The sequence below is a fragment of the Ruditapes philippinarum genome, unplaced genomic scaffold (assembly GCF_026571515.1).
Source record: "Ruditapes philippinarum isolate M1 unplaced genomic scaffold, ASM2657151v2 ctg1381_1_1_1_1, whole genome shotgun sequence".
NCBI classification, from domain to species: domain Eukaryota; kingdom Metazoa; phylum Mollusca; class Bivalvia; order Venerida; family Veneridae; genus Ruditapes; species Ruditapes philippinarum.
This window is the reverse complement of record NW_026853170.1, coordinates 651,949-676,074: the sequence shown is the minus strand read 5'-3', so window position 1 is coordinate 676,074 and position 24,126 is coordinate 651,949. Positions and strand designations below refer to the sequence as shown.

Here is a 24,126-nt window from a genome sequence, read left to right as displayed (position 1 = left end):
TAACAAGCATTATATTGAGCATTGAAGCATCATAATGGACATTATTGATATATTGTGGTAATCAGAAGACCTATTCTCACAGAGAGATTTGCATGTTAGCACAATCAGTGGTATTTCACAGTGGAAAGTTAATACCCTCTAACTATCTACTCCTCTATCAAATTAAAGAGTGATTCACTTGGGAAATAAATAAATCACTGGATTCATCTTGTTTAACATACATAGATACACCGATACATAAATGTTGAAGGGTCACAAACATTTCAGACAACTGTTCTATAGAAATACAATCAAGTAAATTTATATTTACACCAATATGTTAATTTCTGTCAAAAATAATAATGAGTTAGGTCTATATAACTTCTATATTTCCCTTAATAGTGAACAGTTAGTCCCTGAAATTCTCAGGGTTACAGAGCAATGATAATTAAACTCTGAGCTATATGTAGTCATGGACTCACATTGGGCTCCAAATGTCCCAGGGTGAGAAAAAGTGCGCAGCCTGACTGGGACTCGAACCCAGGACCTTCAGAATACCGTTATATATATAGGTCTACTGACAGAGGTTTCTGGCCGCTTACAGTCATCTTCTCCCCTAAATAGTGAACAGTTCTGAACCATGACATATAAAAGACTTCTAAAATTACAATCAAAAATTTTTATTATGCACTTCACCAATCGCTTTTGAATTTGTGTTATAATTTTAATTTGTAAATCAACAACACAATAATCATGTTCTGTTTGTGGTTCGTTCTCATGACCATCAGCTTACAACCAACATGCTACAACTATAGACCAGAGAAAAATAACTGGGTCCTTGATGGTTGTATTTATTGTTGTGGAGTTATAGATGAGCACTCATATGTAATAAGATTTACATAATCATCAAAATGCTAGAACTAATGTATGAATGTGCAAGTGGGCCTGCTCTGTTGCTGGTAAAGTTAGGTCATCACTGCTAGCACCCATGATATAACTACCCACATCATTGTTATAATGATACAACTGTACAATCTATATGAAAATCATTAAATCATTCCACTCATTCAAATTTTATAAAACTGTTTTATTTGTTGATTCAGGCATCAAACATTATATCTGCCATTGTAAAATGCTGAATTAAGATTAAATGAAGCATCCAGTACTTGTATTAAATACCAAGATTGCCAATTTTCTTCTTGTTTTATACTGCAGGCATTGCAAGTATCATGTAATTTGGGATATCTTGATAAACAGAATTGAAAACAATTATGTTACAAGTATCTTTGTCCACTTAAATCATTTTTTCATATTATAATGACTTTCAAGTTGTATTTCCCATCACAACATAAACAAATAACTTAAGATTTTGAACTAGAATGTTAATATATTCTATCAAAATAACCTCAACAAGGAAGTGGTACTAAATGTTGCTGTTACAAACACTTTCTTCACCTGGGAGAAACCTCTATAAGGAAGAGATCATGCTGACCATGCATTTCCACTTTACAAATTATTTAATTATTTCAAAATTTCACACAAGTTTATCATCCTTTTCCTTCCTTTTATTAGAAGAAAAAACAAAGTTTTTTTCCTTACCTTTCCTTTATCAAATTTGTCCTTGAAAATATCAAAAGCAATTTTGCAATATTTTTTTCATTGTTTTAATGGTTTTATCTTATTCATAACGGTTTTCAGTTTGTTAGTATAAATTATTTTTATAAATGAGCTCATTTGTAAAACCTTGAAACTGCTGAGAAACTTTTCACATTCTAAAGAAATTCACAAATTCCCCCTCTATGGTATTTTATTAACTTCACAGTTTATTCATTATGCATCTGGAGTCAAAATCAGAATTTATGTAATTTGAAGACATAAATTTCTCTAGAAATATATGAGAAAGTTTGCCGAGAGTGTTGACTCATTAAAATGAGAATGCTACCAGCGAGTCTTCTACAAGACAAGTGGCACCTCAACACTGGATTTGTAGAGTATTCTGAGGGTGAAATAATAATATGAAGACTTAATCTTCAGCAAGAGAAGGTCAGCAAGGAATAATCTAACATGCAATATTTGCATGAATAAATATCAAACTATTTCAGGAGACTGTATTTAAGAGACTTTCATACTGAATTTGACTGATCTGGTAGAATGCCAGAGTTCTCTAAAAAAAAACAGTAGATATTTATGTGTTTTATGGTAAATTTTGATGTTTGCCTCAGACTTCCCGACTACAAGAATTGAATTCAATTACTGTTTTATGGTCATTGCCAAACATGGAAATGTGGCTCTTGTTCCAGCATTTGATATTTATGGAGCACTAAAGATCATGCTGACATTCTAGGTATTCTTGTAAATTCTAGTCAAACACATATTGACCTGATGGTGATGTGGTGTATATTATGTTAGAGGTTTAAAGTATACTGGCCCGGACATTTAAACAAATTTTTAGTTCTATGTCAATTATCATTGATCAGTGAACATTCAGTGGCAGTTTCTGACCAATCAAATCACTGAGACCCAAGTTTGAGCTTATAGACTGTCTTTATAACCTAAGACCCTTGTATTAAATTATTAATCTTTCCAAAATATTCAAACATATCTCCTGTCTCAAGTTTTTATAAAGTTTTGCCATGTTAAAAAACCATTAAACACTTTACACAGCTGTAAGTATTGTAATTACTTGTTAATTATGTAACTAAAAAAAAAACCAATCCATTCTCCTTAAATTGTCCTTAATTGACATAAAAATAAAATATAAATGGATTTTCAGCAGTAACAAGATATAATGAATAAAGTTAACCTTTGTAGAAATTTAACCATATTTCATTATTTGCAACATTAAACAAAAATTAAACTTTACATGAACAAAATGTCCATTGTTTGAAATCAAGTTTATATAAAAACTTTCATTTCAACTAATTGAACTTGAATTTGAGCTTTTAAAATAAATATCAAACATGCATGTTAACTTTAATTACATTTTGTAAAATGATTCTTTTAGCATGAAAAACTGAAAAATTCAGAATACTTTTTTATATAACATTAAAGTACATACCAGTCCAACATTGATTTCTACAAATTTATTCAACTCTGAAGATTTCATTAGTAAATAGATTATTTTGCTTGATGGCCTATAACATTGTGATAATTTGCTTGTAAGCCGAGTGGTCATGCGTTTGAATCTCACAGGGAAGATAACTTTTATCTGATGCATTTCTACCTTCATGTTACAAATTAAAATGTTTGAAAGACATAATAAAATCACCATTAAAATTATCTTAAAAGAATTTACAAAATAATTCACTGTTGTTTACATTGTATAATGTTAAAACATAATTTAAAGTGTGGAAAGTTGATAGCTGAAGGTATAATTATGGTTACATTAAACCTTGTATTGTTATTTTGGATGGTTTTAATATATAACAATAAGGGTATGTGTATATAACAATAGTAAAAGGAGCCAGTTAAACTAAAAAGCCTCTTACTAGCCTGAATACAAGGTCATATATCTGGTAAAATAAATGTATAAATTTTGGTATCGGTTACAAATAACTGTAGTATCTCTTACATAAAATATCTAGAAAAATAAACAATTTAATGACAGCAATGATTTCTCCTGGGTTAACATTCCCCACATATGTCAACTTGAAATCCTGGTTGTAATGATCCAGTTTTCCTCCAAAAAACACTTAACATTTTTAATTTTGTCAGCAAACAATGTATATGTGCTGTATTTTAGTATAAATTTATTTTTGATCTTATTTACATTGTTTTATCTTATGCAGTATTTAAAATGTATATATCAACTTTTGTTAAAACAAAATCTCTTCATATATTTGTTACTGGCATGTTTGTTACATGTACATTCACATGTTGCAAGTGTGAAGCAATACTGATAACTTTGTAACAAGCAAATCTTTGTATTATTACTGATATGGTACACTTGACATTCAAGTAAACACTTGAAATAGTTTTGCGACACAGTACAAAGTGCTTATATAGCTCTAAATTATGCAAATGTATAAATGTTCCTGTCAATACAGAACCACTTATACGAATTCTAGCATCCGGAAAATATAGTATGATGTTAGTGGCTCCTTAACTAATAACTTCTTCACATTAAATAATTAAAGATAATACTAATTAATTATCATGATTACAAGATAAACCTTCAACCTAGACTAAGTATGTGTTTGGATAGTCAAGTATTAGATATATATATATCAAGATTCACTTTTGAATCCTTGACCTTGACTAGCTGTAACTTTTATATTTTAACAATATTAATTGCTTTAATGACTCCTCAAATTTAATTGCTTTTGGTATGTCTGTCAAATCAAGAGATCCATGATGACCCTTTAGGTCTCACCTGAACATAAAGTTTACATGTAAAAGATTACATCATTAGGCCATTCCTGCAAAGTTTTAAACAAATCTGCCAAGTATTTGAGATGTCATTTAGGTATCATTTTGATATTAAACTCATGCAAAGTTATCCATTTTGTTGTGCAGTTTAATGATTTTAGCAATTGTTGTAAAGAAGCCACCCAAGAATAACAAATTCCTAATGAACTAGATCAAACTTTGGTTATTAGGAAATGTGGTTTAAAGCTTATTTCTATCTTTAACTCTTGGTAAGCAGATCAGAAAAATATTTTTTTTTAAGATCACCAAATGATCATTTCTGTAAAGTTTCATCAAAACCTGCAGCATTGGCAAGATGTCTTTAAAAAATCATTTCTATTCTTAAGTCTGGTGGCCATCTCTTGTGCAACAAACCAGAAAAATTCAAGCCATTTTTTTTGTTAAAGATCGTCTTAATAAATCTGACCATTCCTGAAAAGTTTCGTCATGATGTCCCCTATTGTTTGAGTTTCAGGTTTTCTATTTTTAGCTCAAGTGGGCATCTTATTTAGCAGACTAGAACATTTTGAACAAGTTTTGTAAACAATCATCAAAATCTACCCAGCTGTTTAGATGAAGATGTCATTTAAAGGTTTATATTTACTTTTAGTTCTGATGGTCATTTTGTTCAGCAGTCCTGACAACACACTACAACTCACGGGCATGATGTGCACAGGTGAGCTAACAAATGTAGCTATCTGATCTTGCTAAGTTGCTAACAATGGTTGAATTGATCACACATATAATAAAAATAAATACAGACACATGTTCTTATTCTAGTAGACAATCTATACCCTGTGGGGTACTTTAAATGATATAAAAGATCAACAAAATAAAAAGTGGAAAAAAACCAGATAGATTTATTTTAACAGATGGCTTTATACAAACATATACATGTAACATCTTAACATCTTTATTTGATCTTGTGAGATCATATTACATCAAATTTCTTTAATGAAAAGCAAACTTCAAAATGACCATCATCCTTTCTTTTTCTAGAGCTTTTATTGCATAAATAAAACAATGGAACATTTATCTACATAACATCTACAATTTTTGGCTTCAATATCAAATGCCCTAAAACTCCTGTACTGGAAAAATATGACAAGAATCAAAATAAAACCAATATAAACAAACTAAAAGGCTTTGATTAATAATAAATACAAATTTTTAACTTTGAACTCCTACAACAATGGATACTGGGCATAATGTAATAAAGACTGTTGACAATATTTGCTTATTCTCATACTCTGCAACTTCAGATTTTTTTTTAATGTTTGTTTGTGTATCTTGAGACATTCTTTTTTATCACTTCCTGCATCACAGGTAAATTAAACATTAAAAACATGATTCAGTGCAGCATTTCATCTCATAACAACCAATTCAAGAAGTTCATTCATTTTTTTTTTTTTTTCTTTTTTTTTTTTTTTTCATTTGTGTTTTTTTTTAATTTAAAATATTATTATTTCGCAAATAGCCATAATCCTTAATCCTAGATAGAATTACATGCTGAACAGTGAGGAGGATATTGATCACAGTTATAACAATAGACTGACAGTGTGAGATTTCAGGCTGTCTCTTTTGTAGTTTGAGGTTGAAGTTGAGGTTGAAGGAATCCTGGTAGTGGAAGATTAAATCCGTCTTTAGCCTCAAAGAATGTATAAGATAATGTGATATTGTCCTCAAACTCCAGTTCTGGGTCCTCATCATACTCTGGATCTATGTAGAAAAACACAGGCATGTCAACCTGAAATATATATGTGTAGTTTGTTATTTCATTTAAAAATTATAACATAAAACATAGCTTTTACATTACCATTTTGGTGCTGATAGGGAGTAGCTGAACTCAGGGGAGACAAAGAAATTCTTCACCCAAACAAAATGAAAGTCAAGACAAAGAATCTTAAATACAAGGCCAACATTTCTACAAGGCTCTTGTAAATCATTACACTTAAAAATATCTTACTATATAAACTAAAACCTTTTAATGCAATATATAATACACATGTAATTAAATATACACACACTTGTTAAAGAAATGATGGGCAAATAAAGCACTTTATGTTATAAAAAAATATTTCTGACTAATTTACCATGAAAATGAAACCTATCAAAATTTACATGATGAAAAATAAAATATACTTATCATATGGGTCTCTAAATGATTAACTTTAATAGGTCAAAATGAAAATGATTATAAATTATAAATCCCTGTGTAGAACATATTTAAGACATTTGGGCTATTACAACATTTGATTGTGAGCAGATGCAAGGAGTTGGGTCTGGCATTATAATGGCTAATGCATTATAAGGAATAAATATAGAATTAACAACAAAAGATTATATTAACTCTACACTCTTCTACATTAAATGTAACATTAATCTGAATTAACCCCTTTGACTTCAGCAGAGTTTACAGTACTTTTAAATTTACATGTTAATTAAAAACACTTAAGTATTTCTATTAACCACTGAGAAGATCTTTCAAATTTTGACTGTTTAAATCATTAATTCAAAGTTAATGAGCAGCATTGGGTATTAAGAAGATAACAGTACTATACAAGGTAATACAATTGTATTAATGGATGGACACCTTAACACCAAACATTAGTAAAGATGCCAGTATCTCTACAGACAGACATTCCATCAGTGTAAGCAGTGTAACAATGTTTGAAGAATCAATAGGTTAGTGTATAGACTGGTCTACAGGGGAATACAATCATACATTATTCAACTTGCCCAATTTCTTATCTATACTCAAGATAAACCAATAACTTTGATCTTTAATTATGCTGAATACTAGACAATGTATGATTGAATGACTATCAATATCTTGTTTTATTAATGGTCTATGTTAATTACCTACCTAGATAAAGTATAGGCTGATTCTACAGTTTTACTGAGCAATTTCTCTACAATGATTTACTCACTGATCTTATCTTTATATACCCTGACATATCAATTCAAAGTATAATATAGATAAATACTACATGGTTTACTACAAACTGAGCAAAATTTCAAGACAAAGCACTCATCTTTTAGTATCACACACAGCTATACTTATAAAATATGTGAAAAAGGTTATAAAAATGATCAAAACTTAATATCATTATTTTTCACTTCAAAAACACTGAGGTGTTAGTCTTATAATAAACAAAGAAGCACTTTTATTCTTTTGATATGTGAAATAATTGCTTTCAGTTTGATGCCAAAGAAAGCATATAAATAAAAGTATTGGCAATATTATACATTTTAAATACTGAACTTTCCTAGATTATGTTATAGAACTTTTATTAATCATTTCTCCAACACAGGTGCTGGGGGATCAACACAGGTGCTCAGGGCAAACTGAGTCATTCAAAGAATTCATGATACAGACAGGAAACCATAGGATATCACCTCTCATGCTGTCATTCCAGTACAGATTCAGACTTGGCCCATTGTAGTCTAGAATATATAGCAGTTGAAAATTTTGATGTGCTCCATTTCATGTCAAACATTGTCTTTCTAGTTATATTAAAGTGTATTTATTGTCATTGTGTACATGCAGTATCCTTTCTGATGACTTTTACAGTTGTTTATAAGAACATGTACTTAAAATTTAAGTTTTAAGGTTAACATTTTGTCTTTTGTGCTTAAACAGTGGTGTCCAGAATTTACCATTAGTTGTGATTAATTAACTATAGTCTATATACAGCGAGAAATTAGAGTGGGCTGACAGCTACTGTGACTGTGAATAAGGAAATCTAATCAACTGAAGTAGAATACGCAATTAATTAACAATTAAAAGAGGAAGCAATTATTATAAATGTTTCTATTTCCTCATGTCAGTTATTTGATATGCACAAACTTTAATCAGAATGATCTTTCTGTCCTTAACCATTTCCCTATAAGCTTCCAAATGTCTCTAAATTTCCTGTATCACATCAACTGACACTCCTCACAATGTGACAACATCTTATATAAACACATCACAAAACACAATTACATAGTTTAGTAGTAGGAAATAAGAGGGGGGCAATTTTATAGGAAATAATGAGCATTAATAATGAGGGTAACTGATGCTTTTTTAACAAACTTTATAGAGAACCTACTACAGATGAAGTGTGGTGTTCCATTCATTTGTTAATGAAATGATAATTTATGACATTTTTCTTAGTTTTCCTCTACTAACATCAAAATGGGCTGTACTATAATATCAGCAAAGTACAGTAACATGGTCACGAGGATGCTACACAAAAATGTAAAACAATAGATGACAGACAATGGAAGACTGCAATGTGATTTAGCTCATCCTGAACCTTGATCACTTTGGTGAGATGTTGAAGTCTTTACACTGGTTGCCTGTAAGTATCACTTATTAAGTTTAACACCAACTTAAGATGAATCCGGGTCAGCTCGGCCCTAAAACATACTCGGCCCCCGAGTCAGCTCGGCCCTATTCCAACTCGGCACGGGTCAACTCGGCCCACTTTTAAAAATGGGCAAAGGACATCAAAGGACTCCTATTGTCACGGGCTATTATACTGTATTCCTAGAAAAGATTTCGCGCATTTTAAGTTAGCGGTTTTCGCGGTAGGCATGATTCCGCGAATCTTTATAGCCGCGAATATGTCACTTATAAAAAATCCGCGAACATTTCTAGCTTCAACCAAATATAACATAAAAAATGCAGAATATTTATTATAATCTACTTACACAAAACAACATATAAACACAGGTTTTAGAGAAATGTGTAAAGAATTATTTATGTATGTTATTGATACTAGTTTTCACGTTGAAAAAAAAAAATCAATTATTAGTAATTAACATGCTTATTGACGTTATTTGCTAGTCACGGCGTTGACAAACGCATTTACAGTTTGCAAACATTGAATGACTTGGATTTCATTTGCTTGGAGTAGGTGTAATCCTTTGTTAAAAGTACAATAGCGATCAAGTGCTACATTGATAAATAGCTGTTATGTTGTTAAATGAAAGCGATGTACAGTCCGATAATGTGTAAAAAAATACGTATCTACATTTTGGAGATAGAGTCAGTTATTATTCAAATGAGAATAAAAGGTAACTGGTCTGACTAAATCTTACTTAATAACATAATGAAAAAGGTAAGGAAATATGAAAGTGTTGACGGAACAACCGTCCATGTTCGAGTAGTCAATAGATGAAAATGTATCGAGTAACGTTGCGCTTTAGGGGTGACTTGAAATAAAATAATTAAAGCACCCACCAGGCAAGGTCATGCATCAAAAACGTAACCTCCAAAAACTGTAATTTAGGCCGTAGCAACTTAACATTCGCGGAATTCGCGGTTAGTACATATCCGCGAAAGTTTGTCTCCGCGAAAATGCCGACGTTGTGAAAAACGCGAAATATTGTATCCGCGAACATTTCTAGGAATACAGTAATCAATCAATGTGTATGTTAAAGATACCGATTAATTAGGTGATAATTATGATTGACTCATTCATTCAAATTTGATTAGTGACCACCTGCAATTAATTAGGAGCTTATGCTATTGAGTAAACATGTTTTTGTTAATATTTTCTTGAAAATTACTTTACAAACAAAATGCATCTAAGGAAACACATTTTTATTATATCTATATTCACAGGCACAAGTATCGGACCTGGGAAGAAAAAATATGAAGTTATTTTATCAATCTGTTCATATTTTTTCTTCCCAGGTTCGATAATCGTGCCTGTGTCTATATTAATTTTATCGAATCTGCAAGACAAATAAATAACTTTTTTTTCTAAATATACTTTATTTCAGCAGAGGTACAATGTATAATTATTTAATAATAATAATTTAAGATATTTCTTATTATTCATTTACCTTAACAACATGCAAAGCAAAGTAAATACGTTATAGGCCTATATATTTTTGTAAAGTGGGCCGAGTTGACCCGTGCCGAGTTGACCCGTGCCGAGTTGGTATAGGGCCGAGTTGACTCTTTTCCCTTAAGATGAGTGTTGAGGTAAAAACAAAGTCCAAACTAGAACTATCACTAAATGTGATTAATACCCCCACAATTCTGCTTCGGAAATGAGGATGTTACTAGTAACAGAATACCTTGTAAAAGAATTGAAACATAGAGTTATGGTTGTGGGCAATTAAAGATAATTGTGGTTCATGTATGTTGCATTTCCTTTCAATGTGGTTGGCCATTGATGAAGTTTAATTGAATTACTCTGTAATAAGTCCAGAAAGACAAAGAAAAAGAACAAAGGGCAATAACTCTATAAATACTGAAGATAGAGTTATAGTTCTTGTGCACTGCACTTCCTCTTATTGTGCTTGACCATTGTATGAAGTTGTTTTGAATTCCAACCAGTACGTTTTAAGTTATGCTCCGGACAAGGAAAAGTATCAAAGGGCAGTAACTCTGTATTTTTGTCAAAATGGAGTTATGGCTCTTGTGCACTGCACTTCCTTTTAATGTCCTTGACAACTGTATGAAGTTATATTGAATTCCAAACAGTAGTTTTCAAGTTATGCTCTGGACAAGGAAAAGTAACAAAGGGTAATAACTCTGTAATTAGTCAAGATGGAGTTATGGTTCTTGTGCACTGCACTTCCCCTTATTGTGCTTGACCATTGTATGAAGTTGTTTTGAATTCCAACCAGTAGTTTTCAAGTCATGCTCTGGACAAGGAAAAGTAACAAAGGGCAGTAACTCTGTAATTAGTCAAGATGGAGTTATGGTTCTTATGCACTGCACTTCCTCTCAATGTGCTTGACCATTGTATGAAGTTATAATGAATTCCAACAATAAGTCTTCAAGTTATGGTCCGGACAAAAGAAAGCAATGGAAAAGTAACAAAGGGCAATAACTCTGTAATTAGTCAAGATGGAGTTATGGTTCTTGTGCACTGCACTTCCCCTTATTGTGCTTGACCATTGTATGAAGTTGTTTTGAATTCCAACCAGTAGTTTTAAAGTCATGCTCTGGACAAGGAAAAGAAACAAAGGGCAGTAACTCTGTAATAAGTCAAGATGGAGTTATGGTTCTTGTGCACTGCACCCTCTTCTCAATGTGCTGGACCATTGTATGAAGTTATAATGAATTCCAACAATTAGTCTTCAAGTTATGGTCCGGACAAAAGAAAGCAATGGAAAAGTAATAAAGGGCAATAACTCTGTAATTACTTTAGATAGAGTTATGGTTCTTATGCACTGCACTTCCTCTCAATGTGCTTGACCATTGTATGTAGTTATATTGAATTCCAACCATTAGTCTTCAAGTTATGGTCCGGACAAAAAAAAGAAGGCAATGGAAAAGCAACAAAGGGCAATAACTCTGTATTTACTTTAGATAGAGTTATGGTTCTTATTGTGTTTGACAATTGTATGAAGTTGTTTTGAATTCCAACCAGTAGTTTTCAAGTTATGCCCCGGACAAGGAAAAGTTACAAAGGGCAATAACTCTGTAATTAGTCAAAATAGAGTTATGGTTCTTGTGCACTGCACTTCCTCTCAATGTGCTTGACCATTGTATGTAGTTATATTGAATTCCAACCATTAGTTTTCAAGTTATGCTCCGGACAAGGAAAATGCAACGGACGTCTGGACCGACCGACCGACCGACCGACCAACCGACCGACCACCGGGTGACTCCTATATACCCCCCCAAACTTCGTTTTTGGGGGTATAAAACTTCGTTTTGGGTGGTATAATAATATTAAAAATTTGAGTTGGACAATGAATTCTTTCACGGTTTCACACCAACACTCTTTATCAACAGCAATATAAATAGTGATTTTACATATGATATACATCAGCCAAGAAACAACTTAACCACTGGGTATCTAAATAGTTAAACATAATATCACAGACATTCATTTGTATTTTAGCAATTGAAAAATGAATCAGCTGTTCTTGTAACAATCAAATATAGACACACACAAACAGACCCACACACTACCTGCTTGTTTTGTAACAAACTTTAATGTAAACTAAATAAATCATCATGTTAAATTACAAATTAATTACTTAATAATAATTGTATTTGCTACTTAAGTAACAAAACCTTCACTTTAATTCTTAAGTTTGTAACAACTGACAAACTTCGGTTTCTTTTCCTATCTTTTTTTTTCTCCCATTTTCTACCATTAGTCAAACAAACAAGATAAAATGTACATGTTTTACATTGAGCATCCCTTGCACTATTTGATTTAAGGCTCTGTAATGATTCATGTATTTTATATGATCAAGACAACACTCTGTTGGTATGAAATATATAAAGTATAATGATGATAAATGTCATATGAACTTTTTTTAAAAGTACAAAAACTGCACAGCAAAATAATTATGTTTAAAGTAAATTTTTTATTTTTGCTTAATTCACAACTTTTCATTATACAAAACAATCATTTTAATGCGCTTTAAAATAAAACTGGCATACATTATAAGATAAAGATGAAATATAACGTACTTAGTCACATTCTTTAAACAAGGAAATTATGAAATATTCATAACAGTTTCTGTTTTTAATTTTGATTCTTGACTGTGTTTAAATGAACTTTTTTATATCAAGATCCATGTAGCAAAATCATATTTTTTGACATTTCATTGTTATATAATTCAATTGTTATTTCTTATATCATTGTGTAGGTAGTCATTTCATAATACAGTAAATCTTATATATTTATTTATCTTTTTATTCATTTGAAAAGAATACCGAGAATCTTTACCATGGAAACAAAATTGTTTTCATAACAACTAGATTTTCTATATATATTTTGAGCACTTTCTATACATTAAAAGTTCTATAAGGAAATATAATAAAGTGCGGTAACTAATTTCAAGTCTGAAACAACCTAAAATAGTACTTCAGACATGATTTGGTACTATATAACATGACTGAATTTCTACATCAGACACGTTTTTATATTTTTCAGAATTCATTTCAGCAGTATTTCAGACAATTTGTTGGCAAAAATTCAGATTTAATTCAATCTATAATTTTTTAAGAGGGTACAAGGAAACATTATGTCTCTATATCAATTATATGCCAGACAATCTGTGTTACAATTGTCATTATCTATATATACACTTTTTTAATCCTCACTCCCCTGTAATTATGTAATTGACTTGTCCAACTTTCAATTTGGAACAGTTCATTAGGAGTTAAAGGAATTTTTATTGTTACTAAGCACCATACAGACTGACCCAGGCTCTATACATACTGGTTGCAAAAATTTGCAGTTTTGGCTGGTAGCATTTTAATACTCTTTATGATAATAACCCTGAAACCCTCATATTTTTGACTATGACTTTGTTTAATGGCCTGTATGTAGATTTTTTTAAATTGCAGGTTGACATCAGATTTTGCTTATACATGTAATTTAACATTATTTTGTATACTTATAATTGTCTAAGAATACACAACAACATTTCACCACACACTCTCATTTTCTGATTTTGTTTTTCATTTTGGAATGTTTTCTAGAAAAAGTTGAAACTGTGGCCTACAAGGTCTATAGAAAGCTATGCCCCAGCCTGCAGCAGCATTATAATATTCCAGTGATTATCTGACTATAATAGGGTGTGACAAAATGTGTGAACATGTTGCCATACTAGGATATCATTTACAGACTCCTGAACTTTACTTCAAGTCTTCAACTACAAACTATAAAGCTAACTTTGTAATCATGTATTAATTAAGAACTCTAACATAACATTTATGATTTCTATAAACATGCATATTATAAGAGACAATTTTTCAATTTTAGCAATGCATGAACATGCAAATTATCAAATACTGTAACCCAACGAATATTCGCGACCAATTAATATTCGCTTTATTCGCGGATGGCCACGAAGCGCGAATATTTGTTTGCGCGAATAAGTCCGCACGATTTCGCGAATAAATTGGAGAGAAATTTTTATTTTAGACGTTGTTCATGCAAAGCTACTTGACCGGATATATTCGAATTTTCTGGGTGGCAGGTCTCTGTTTTCTCCTGGTACAAAAGTTGTAGAGGCAGTAGAATACCGCTTTTAGTACAGGTGAGAAGTGCAGTAATTTGCCTTTAAATTTGTCCTCAAGTCTAGTGACCTCGACCTGTTTGGACCCTATAAAATAAATGTTTGAAGAAATCGTTTGACAAAAGTGGGAAAACTATCAAGCATCACAAACGGCTATTGTTTTTTGGATCCTATAAAATAATTTTTGAGTGAATTGTTAAGACAAAGGTGGTATAAACCTATCAGGCATCACAAAAGAGTATTGGGTGTACATAATTACAAACAGTGAAATACAAGATGGTTTCATACTACTATTGATTTTTACCCATCAAACTAAACAGCCTGTATAGCTCGCGGACTCATATAACATAATTTTCTCGGCGTGGGTTCGATTCCTGATTGGAGAAGGTATTTTATTATGAAACGCTTAAATTGAATTTCTTAAAGACTTTTCAAGATAAACTGTGGGTACAAAATATAAATATGTTTTGAAAATAAGATGTTGAAATTAATTTACCTTGTAATCATTTTATTCTTTTCTGGTTTGCTTTCCAGATCATGATCAGGCAAAAACGATGCTGAAACATCCCTGCATTCTGAGGGTTTTTTTTTTTCGGAAATCAAGAAAACGCGGAAATTAATATTCGCAAATATGTCCGACCTCGGCAAAACGCGAAAATTTGTATTCGCGAATATAAATTGGGTTACAGTACATGTACATATGCATATGTTTTCAATGGAAAATGATAAATACCATTACTCAAAAGTACGACATTTTATCTGGTCCAAAATCAATTAGCTGTATTTCATTACATTCAATATAATTTCAATTAATTTCTTATGGTTTTATATTACAGATTATTCAGAGCACAGACTTGGACAAGATGCAAACTGAACATGGTGAGGCTGTAATAGTTATGACTGCTACAATGGGTTATTATCACAGGCACTTCACTTCTTTTTTCATGTACATGCAACATTTTGAAAAATTTAAAAGTTAACCTGGGGCAATAAATGTATACATATACAAGACCAATTGACATTACGCCGCCTGTCAATCAAACAGGCAGGGATCACAGAGATAAGCCAATCAGCGATCGTTATCAGTTCCACGCTAAGATACCTGCGAAGTCCGCCATTTTCCTTAGACAAGCTACTTGTCTAGGACAATGGTGCAGAAGTAATTTAGATTGAAATTATTTTAATCTTTTGTCAATTTAAAGCTTTTTTATCAATATATTCATTAATATTCGTATTCGTATTCATTAATATTATGTTACCAAATATACTGACATAATTGACTGATCACAAAAGTTAGTTTATTATACAAAATGTCAATAATTTCATACATATGGAAATAATAAGTACGAAATATTTATCCTGGCTATAACACAATGCATTGAAAAATGAAAATGTTTAAACAAACCCTTTTATTTCCATTCTAATAATAATTCATAATCACATTACGTATTATAAGGTCCAAAAATATCCAGAAGAATTTCGTTTACAACGTATAAAGCGTCAATAAAAACGCATTGAAGACATAAAAAATCCAAATATAATGAGTAAATACAATAAAAATTTGGGTGAAATTTTCTTACCTGAAAATTTCTATTAAAGTTCAATAAATTAACATTAAATATTTAAATAGATCTGTATAATACGAAACTAATACCAATAAATAATGTCTGATCAGATAACAAGTATGTGAAGCTTACTTTAAAGAGAATAACGTTGTGTTTTGTCGTGAATTATATCAAATATATGTTAACAATACATAATCACATATCTGACATAAAAGTAAGCAAGATCATGCAATTTTCTGAATCAATTTTAAAGAAATTAATGTATAATCTAAACTAAATTTCACACATAAAACCCGAAAATCATTTTAAAACTAGAGGATGCTTTTGTAAAAAAGCGCATGTCTCCCCCGGAAACGAAGAATGGACGGACGGACTGACGGACGGACGGACTGACGGACGGACAGGGCAAAAACAATATGTCTCCCCCCAGTTTGAGGGTTGTAGGTCAAAAGGAACTCTAGTTATCATCCGGAAATGAGAAATTGACCAACGGTCACTGTGACCTTGACCTTTGACCTACTGATCCCAAAAACAATAGGGATCATCTGCTCTATAAGACCAATCATCCTATGAAGTTTGAGGGCTGTAGGTCAAAAGGAACTCTAGTTATCATCCGGAAACGAGAAATTGACCAACGGTCACTGTGACCTTGACCTTTGAACTACTGACCCCAAAAACAATAGGGATCATCTGCTCAATAAGACCAATCATCCTATGAAGTTTGAGGTCTGTAGGTCTAAAGGAACTCTAGTTATCATCCGGAAACGAGAAATTGACAAACGGTCAGTGTGACCTTGACCTTTGACCTACTGACCCCAAAAACAATAGGGATCATCAGCTCTATAAGACCAATCATCCTATGAAGTTTGAGGGCTGTAGGTCAAAAGGAACTCTAGTTATCATCCGGAAACGAGAAATTGACCAACAGTCACTGTGACCTTGACCTTTGAACTACTGACCCCAAAAACAATAGGGATCATCTGCTCAATAAGACCATTCATCCTATGAAGTTTGAGAGCTGTAGGTCAAAAGGAACTCTAGTTATCGTCCAGAAACGAAGAATGGACGGACGGACTGACGGACTGACGGACGGACGGACTGACGGACGGACAGGGCAAAAACAATATGTCTCCCCCCGCGGTGGGGGAGACATAATTATTTTTTGTCACCAAATAAACTTTACTGTTTATGTTTCGCTACTTCAATTTCAAAATAAAACGATCATAACATAATAATATACTTTTCTACATATTTGAATTCTTTGAATTTGTAAGATATAATGATATTTTGTCAGTTTTAAATTTTCATTGAAGTCAACAAGAAATAACCCGATCATTGCGTTTAATACCTGAGTGCGGATATTTTTTCTATCATTGTTTATGTTTAAACAAAATCTTGCAATATTCTATCCTGTCATATATGTTTTTGTAAATATCATTTGTTATCTAGGGAGAGGAACTTTATAAGTTTTCTTTCATTCTACTCCCTTTCAATTTCATGTAACAATTATATACATATACATGTAAAATGTAATATACGTAAACATTGAAATGAATATGTTTAAACTAATGCAGATAATATTATTTTTTTTACTTTTTTAAACTACATTTATACATTGAATAATATATCTACTATTCAATAAAACGATTAAAAACATCAAAATTTTATATAAACAAAAATTTTATAAGGTAAATTCATTGGTAACATTAGTGGCATAACCGTTTTGCGAATACATCGGTACCGTATTTTGTCTAAGGTTCTTACTGACCAGGTCACGTGAATCAGTGGGCGGAGCGATCCCTTCTCTGGCGTAATGTCAATTAACTGCAAAGTAGAAGACAAAATCTCTTAAAATAGCTGCTGGTGTTTTCATACAGATCAATACAGAAACTTCTGTAGCATCTAATAAAGTATTACTGTCTACATATTTCAGATGAACAAATTTAATGTATTCATGTTGAACCTGAAATTTCAATTTTGAAACATTAAAAATTTTATGGTAAATATATAAGGAACTCCACGGAAATATTCTTTTTGAAACTTGTGTACTATTTAATGTAGGTCTATATTGATAACATGTGTGCAACATTTCAGATCGTTCCCTTACTCTGTTTTTCTAGAATAATTATTTTTATTGTGCAAAGTGACCAAAAATTAAAAAGCGTTGCAATGATACCTCTTTATCATCTTTTGCATATTTTTCCATTTTTAAGGGCATCACTTGATTTATACAAGAATTTTAAATTTTATGTTTTTAGGATTTTTGACCTCAGTGAGTGCCAGGAGATTCTGAGAGCTCCTGATAAAGATCTAATTTATCCTTATATTATCTGTCCATACAAAACATTCAAGCATATACAGCAGAAATATCTTTATAAATCTATTCACAGACTGCAAAGTTTACCATGGAAACAGACAGTATAGAAATATATAATCTACAGTTACCTTATCAGGGAAACAATGACATTTTGCTTATAACCATGAAACTTGCTTTATTCACCTGAGATAATCAAGCCAGATGACGTGAGATAATCAAGCCAGATGACGGTCATTTTATATAACAGTAATATGGCTACCATAAACTTTCAGTACATTTCCTTCCAAATATGTAATTCCTAAGATTATTGTTCTCTTGTACTTGTGTGAAATGGAATAAAAAGATTATTTAATTGATTTGATTTCTTAAGCTACTCTAGTGTGTCAAGCTGTAGGAATGCAGCATTATTCATCAAAGTTTGAATTTATCCGAACACAATGTACACCAAATACATGTATACAAAAATGACTGTTCCAGCAGTAATGTAATTGGTGACATATTAAAGAACAAACAGTGTTAAAAACAACATTTATTGTCATAAAAATTGAATCTATAAAAACTTTATTTATGGATCAATATTTAACATATATAGTCTTGATATCTCTTCTTAACAAAGATAACTTCAAACAATACGTACATGCATGGAGCTTAATTGTACATAGATCTGTGGTACATGTACACTGCCAACTTTTTTAATTTCTGAGTGTTAGTGATCGTACTTCTGAGAACTTTGATAGTAATTTACTCCTCAAATTTTTATTAACTAAACAATCTATATCCTAATATAGGTTTTTAATAGAGGGCCGAGTTGACCAGTGCCGAGTTGACCCGTGCCAAGTTGGTATAGGGCCGAGTTGACCCTTTACCGTATATACTATTTGGGTATTTACCATATTTACCAACAAACGTGTAATATTTCATTACAAAACATTTCATTCTTTATTATTTTATTCATACAAATAATTTTATAACAACAAAAATACGTTTAAAAGTTCAATAAAAACTAGTTTATTTCTCTACCTCTGTTTTTGTCTTCAATTTATTTTAAGTCCTTTTAATTTGTTACCCAATTTTTTTTGCTTGGAGCAGACCTTTCAATCTTTGTCAAAACAGACAAACATTGTCTGAGTACATGTATTCAGAATTTCTGGCATGGCATAACTTTGTGCGAATTTATGCATTAAGTTGTAGACCCAGGTGGCCCGGGTTCGATTCCGGGCATCGGAACACACTTTTGTTCTCAAGTTTGTTTTCGTCTTCATTTATTAAACAAGCAGCACATACAAAAAAAAAATACCAAAAAAAGATTTGATTACTGCTTCGGATATTCAACTGCAGGGAGCAATTTGCTGATTTTGTACATTACCTGTGACTGTTCACATCATTTTGCGGGTCTTTGATGTGCAGTATTAACATTTAACTTGTGTCTGATATTAAATACTATCAGTGTAATTACAGACCTTCCATTATACAGACCAATCTAGAACTTGCGAATGGAAAGTTTCAAACTTTACAGTGGAGGAAAGGGAGGTTATTATAAAGACTTAATTGACTGCCATTATTGGGTGTGGCAGAATGCATTCTAAATATTACCATATAAGGGTATTATTATCAGACTATGAACTTTATTTCAACTTGTCAAATTGTCTATCATATCCATATCTCTAATTGAATCCTTAATTTACCAATAACGTACATCACCATTTCTGTTGAAGTTTCTATATTTGTAAACTATCTATTTAATTTTACCAGCTTGAGCATATTCCAAACAACATGAAAAACATAAATCAATTTGTGTAATGTTAAAAAGATGTTTTTTGATTACAGAATTTATTTGAGCTCTCTAACAAGACCTACACCTGGCACTATCAAAATAATCATTAGATATCTAATCTCTTAGATACCTCTAACTGCTGATGAAAATCTATATGTTTTTATCAAATATTTTAAATAGCTATGTGTGTCTCAGTATAAAAAGAGGATATTTAAGTTTTTTTGTGGTATCAAAATTATTATATTTCAATAGTGGCAACTCAGTGGCCACTCATGAAATATTTATTTTCTTACCACTCAATAAAATCCTGTATTTATTGAAATTTTTGTTTATTATATACATTTTTCTCTTATTTGACATTACAATTTGAAAGACTTCCCTTTAAATTTTGTGTATTGGCTGAATTTAGAAAAAAATAGTCTGGCAAGACACCAGTAAAAATATGGAAAATATGTTTCAATGCAGTTATCAAAATGCAAATATTTCAAGGATAAATGTTGAGAGTGTGGCAGTAATATTTAATCTTAAACATTTCCAGTATCAAATATGGAAAATACTGGAATGATGACTGACCTGTTTGTTTATTTTGGTTTTCATGGCACACCATCAAGGTATACATCATATGGGTCCGAAACAGAAAATATGATTTTGGCTAACTACTTGTGTTAGAAACTTCAAAGCAACACCAGTGGTCAATACCACCTCACCTGCTGGAGCTAATAGATGCATAGACTCCAGTTATTTGAACCCATTTATTCGCTTCTTATGATCACACAATATTAAACAGTGGCTGCAATTCCTGAGCCTCATTATTACATTAAAGGCAACCCCTCAGCAACAAGGGGCTAGTGATGACTGACTTTATATTTCCAAGACCCTTCATAACATCTTTGTCAATCTTCATTTACTTTTAAATGTACATGGTATAAAACACATGTAACTTAATATTTAGTTGTAATCAGATCAAACAGACCGAGGATTGTATATCATTTAAATCTATTAATTTCAGTAAATATTTTCATATTATGGCTGCCTCTATGTTTGTTAAATGGAGGTTGAAATAGGATCATTAAATCACTCCTACATGGGACATAGTTGTTTTTTCTGAATTTTTTTATTAAAAACATAATTATGAATTAAAATAGACACTTAGATATGCTAGCTTAAATTAAATGGTACATTCTTATTAAATTATATTACTTGTAAATATTACTTAAAATAAAATATCTTAATATAAAATTGTTAATTTTTACAATTACAGTTGAACTTCGGTAAGTCAAAGTTGAAGCGACTTTCATAAATACTTCGACACATCAAAAAATTCAACACATAGAATTTCGACTCATGTATAGGTTTATATAAAAAATATGATATAGGGGAAAAAATCGGGACTTTCATTTTACTTCAACACATCGAGAAAATTGACTTATCCAAGTTCAACTCATAGAAGTTCTACTGTATATACGAGGGGTTATCCAAAAATTCGTGGACTTTTTAAATATCTCTTGAACGTCAACGTGTATTGTAATGAAAATTTATCAGCATACATTGTAGAATATTATCAACACATTTTGAAAGGAACCGTTAATTGTGTCAATAAATAATGATTTTATATTGCTTTTAAATAAGCACATACACGTCACCCGGCGCACGGTAGAAAAGCGCTGTAAGTCATAAGTAAAAAAATAACGTAGAAAACCCGCTGAACATCGCATGTTTCTTCTATGATGTCATTTAAGTAATTCTTTAAAATTATGGACGTCATTTACCTTTATTTTTGTTGATATCGCTAGAAACGCCAGACGCCTTTATTGTTTACAACGGGAAAATGACGGACACGCGATAATTAGAAAATCGCATGATCATAAACAATCATAAATTTTTATTGCAATTTTGAAATGACACCTACAGAAACATTTGATAAAAATCAGCAGACGAACAGAGAAAAGAATATTTCACGATCATTAGTGTTAAAGTGGCATAAAAAAAATTAGTAATGGACATTACTTTGAGAAGCAGTAACAGTCATTGACTGCGTAACGTTGAAGCACAAATTGTACGTTAATATTATGACGTTGACGTCAATAATTGTTTGGAGTGCGCCGCTGTCGCCGACATGTGTTTATGTAAAATTAAATATTGTTGTAATGTAAGAAGCTATTCACATGAATTTTTCTGTGTTTATTTGTTATTAATTCTTCTAAGCAGTGTAAGAATTTCAAATTAATATCTCAAATAAATTTTACGCAACAAAGAAAGTCCATGAATTTTTGGATAACCCCTCGTACAAAGCTATAATTACATAATGGGACTATTCATATTTGTATTAACAAATCAAGAAAAAATCTTTAAAAAAATTAATATGTTTTACTTTTACATTTGAATTCGAACAAGAACACCACTTATGGATTAAACGCTCATCTGTTACTAACAAATTCAAAAAGATTCCAAGTAAAAAGGGGCACAACTCTTAAATATTACTTTTAGGATAACTCCCCTTGTCTAAAAACTATTCCTTGTCATGATAATTAAGTGTTTAAAAACCATCAACTTAAACAGAAAGTCTTGTTAAAAAGGTGCATAGCTTTTGCAGAACAATGTCCCTTTTCTTTATCATGATTACCATGAATTCCAAGTTTCATGTTTATACCATTCATAGTACATAACTGACAGTTTTGACGAAAAATCAAAAAGGGTCATTACTCCTATAATTGTGGTTTTAGAATTATGTCCCATGTATTGCCATGATTAGTAAGTTGTTGATAATTTAAAAATTGTTTGAGAAAATTAATGGGCTATATATTTAAGTTTTGCACGAACAACAACAACAACAACAGGGCAATGATCATAATTAAGCCTGACTTTTCTCCAAAAACTGGTAAGCTAAAAATAATCTATAAAGATGATCTGATAGAAACAGGAAGTGCAAAATATTATACAGAACAGATTGTACATCTGATTATAGAGTAATTATTAAAGGCCCATTAGGCCTCAGAAATGCTATCATTTTCATCTCTCAACAAAATGTTTATTATTGGTATCTTTTTAATATACTCATTTGCTACACACATAAACTATCTTTTACTTCTTTAGCTCTGTTGGCAAAGTGAAATTATTTATTGTATGGAAGTAAATAATACTTTGTTTACACTTTGCTACCTTTTCAACACATGGCTGCATGTTCAGAGCTACTTTTTTCAGTTGTTAAAGTCTAACATGCTCTTAATCCATCATTTAAACATTATTAAACACATTTTTGACATTTCTTAAAAATTAAAAATATATGGACATCTGAGGCATTTTGTGCCTTTAAATCTACACGGCTTTTACATCAATTTTCTGCTCCAGCTTTTGTTTCATTTCAAATTTCTCAATTGTTTTAGACAAGTTTAAGATATGAGTGTAACAAAATTAAAAGACTGAAACAGTTAAAGTGTAGGTAAGTGGATCTTAGATTTGATCATTAATCCATCCTGAGATAATAATTGTGTTATTACCATGTTATTACCATGCAGTATATTGTCAATTTAATTTTACTGTCAAGACTAAAACAAAACTATTTGTATACATAATTTTGTTAAAAATGTTATCACAGCAATATTGACAAGGAAAGATCATTGATATCAAGGCATCAACAAAGTTGAACGTTTGTCATCTTCCTGCTTAATTTCCTTTGCAGTTATCACATTGTTCATGTGTACTGAACTACCCGGTAAGTCAATTGTTTTTCATGGTGTACTCTTACAAATATTCTTAACATTAGAAAACTATCAACTTTCTTTTTTTCAGATCATATAAATGCAATGAACAATCAATGTTGCAGTCTCAGCTCATTAGGTCTGTAAATAAAATTAAATGGGCTTATCAGGCATAAAATTTTTGAAATTTTTACATGTACATTTCAACAAAATTAAGTATTTCCTTCAATAACAAAATATAATTTTTAAAGGGGGGAAACCTAAAAACACGACAATTTTTCCCCTTTATAAATACCATCTTAAATCACCCAAATAACTCCACTTATAACAACATAAAAAATTTGTCAACTAACAGCAGATGTTTAATCATGTCAGATAAAAACAGATATAAAA

At 31.2% G+C, this 24,126-nt stretch overlaps 1 protein-coding gene across 1 annotated transcript in view; it reads right to left on the bottom strand.

Moving 5' to 3' along the window:
* Nucleotides 1-5,836: 5,836 nt before the first annotated feature.
* LOC132735985 (cytochrome c oxidase assembly protein COX11, mitochondrial-like) overlaps nucleotides 5,837-24,126 on the bottom strand; it is a 34,898-nt gene continuing 16,608 nt past the window's right edge. The window contains exon 6 of the mRNA XM_060723030.1: nucleotides 5,837-6,133. Coding sequence (XP_060579013.1) covers nucleotides 5,954-6,133 — 180 coding nt within the window. The 3' untranslated portion in view covers nucleotides 5,837-5,953. The remainder of the gene's footprint in view (nucleotides 6,134-24,126) is intronic.